Source organism: Nothoprocta perdicaria, unplaced genomic scaffold (genome assembly GCF_003342845.1).
Source record: "Nothoprocta perdicaria isolate Ctin4 unplaced genomic scaffold, notPer1 scaffold_492, whole genome shotgun sequence".
NCBI lineage: Eukaryota > Metazoa > Chordata > Aves > Tinamiformes > Tinamidae > Nothoprocta > Nothoprocta perdicaria.
In genome coordinates, this window is record NW_020455746.1 from 2463 (window position 1) to 4424 (window position 1962).

The 1962-nt window shown below is 57.6% G+C and overlaps 1 protein-coding gene across 1 annotated transcript; it reads right to left on the reverse strand.

Annotated features, from left to right (window-relative positions):
- Nucleotides 1–3: 3 nt before the first annotated feature.
- On the reverse strand, nucleotides 4–1452 carry LOC112954202 (protocadherin gamma-B5-like; the record flags this gene model as incomplete). Its single annotated transcript, XM_026047344.1, has 1 exon — nucleotides 4–1452. A coding segment is annotated over exon 1 (1382 nt), but the record flags the coding sequence as incomplete, so codon positions are not given.
- Nucleotides 1453–1962: the final 510 nt, after the last annotated feature.

The following is a 1962-nucleotide window of genomic DNA, read 5'->3' on the forward strand; positions in this document are numbered from 1 at the left end:
TACGCGGCTTCCTCGAACACCGGCGCGTTGTCGTTCACGTCCGACACGGACAGCGACAGCGCCGTGCGGCTCGACAGCGACGGGATGCCCCGGTCGCTCGCCACCACCGTCACGTTGTGCTCGGACGCACGCTCCCTGTCCAGCGCGCTCGCCGTCACMACCTTGTACGAGCTGCCCGACGACGCCACGATCGACAGCGGCGACTCGCCCTCCAGATCGCACCACACCTTCCCGTTCTCGCCAGAGTCCGCGTCGTGCACGTTCACGAGGGCCACGACGGTGCCGGGCGGGGAGTCCTCCGGTATTGAGGTCGACACAGACAACGTCGTTATCTCGGGCGCGTTGTCGTTCTCATCCGTGATCTCTATATGTACCTTGCAGTGACTGCTCAGCCCACCCCCGTCCCTTGCTTCCACTCCGAAGGTGTACTCCTTCCATTCCTCGTAATCCAGAATTCCCACATTGCGGATGTCACCACTGTCACTGTCTATGCTGAAGACAGCGCGGACGGCGTCGGGCACATTGCTGAAGGAGTAGGAGACTCGTCCGTTGGAGCCCGCATCCGCGTCCGTGGCTCGCACCTGCAGCACCAGCGAGCCCGTCGCCACATTCTCCCGCACTCGCGCCTCGTAGCTGCTTTTGCTGAACACRGGCGCGTTGTCGTTSGCGTCTGTCACGTTGATGYGAATCTGGACAGTGCCCGACCTCGCTGGAGACCCGCCGTCCACCGCCGTCAGCACCATCTCAAACGAGCTCTGCTTCTCGCGATCCAAASCTGCTTGTAACACSAGYTCGGGCTGCCTRCTTCCATCTGGRCTTTCCTTYACTKMCARSCTGAAKGARGGGTTTTCGGTGAGYTGGTAGSTGAGYARCGAGTTGCTTCCCACATCCGGATCTTGCGCCATCTCAAGTGGAAATCGCGCACCGGGATCAGTCCATTCCGCGATTTCTAGATCGAGAGCAGCCTTGCTGAAGACCGGGGAGTTGTCATTGATGTCCTGGATRTCCACGTCGACGTGRAAAACGTTGAGWGGGTTCTGCACGAAAGCCTCGAAACTAACGGAACAGGACACCGAGTGGCCGCACAACTCTTCGCGGTCCAGACGCTCGCTCACGTACAGGTGCCCCGTGTCCGCACTCACCGAGAAGTATTTCAGCTGCCTTCTAGCCGCCGAGACCAGGCGCAGCTGCCGTGCGGGCAGGTCTGCCGGGCTCAGCCCCAGGTCCCGMGCCAGCGGCCCCACCACGGAGCCGCTSYYCATTTCCTCGGGAATCGCRTAGCGCAGCCGCTCCGGCGCCGCCGGGCAGCAGAGGGRCAGCAGCACGGCCAGCAGCGTGATGTGACCAGGCACTACCTGGCGCTGCGCTCGCGATCTCATTTCCATTCTTTGCTTTGCTGAGCGCTATTCTGAGAACCGTATGAAACTAGTCTCCCCGATGAGCTGAAACAATCCGTGATGCAAATAAATCCATGTAATGCCCGTGACCAGGCTGCGGATGCTTTTCAGCAGTTCCTGCCTTTCTCTCTCCACCCAGTTCCTGAGCCGCTCCTCCAGCATAGGAGGAGACGCCGGGGACAAAACCTGCTTCTCCACATTGTCCAACAGTGACACCCTGAGACCGTGTCTGAGAATCGCAGCTTGCGAGGTTAAGTCAAAAGCTTGAAGCTCCAGTTTATGACTTCCTTAGATCAAAATAGATAACCAACCCCAAACACTCCAGAGTACATTATATAACACGGATATCTTAGTAGTGTAAAATAGAAAGGCTGCATCTGTGGAACCTTGCAGTTAGGTATACCTACATCTGACCTCCCTCCACGGATAGAATCAGTCCTTTTTCTGTCAGTGATCATAAGGAAATAGAATCCCCATGAACTGTACGCACATAACCCTGGAAAATGTCTCTGGACAGGGTGCTGCAGTTTAGCAATCTTCACTGCCATGGAAAAAAATGGGAGGG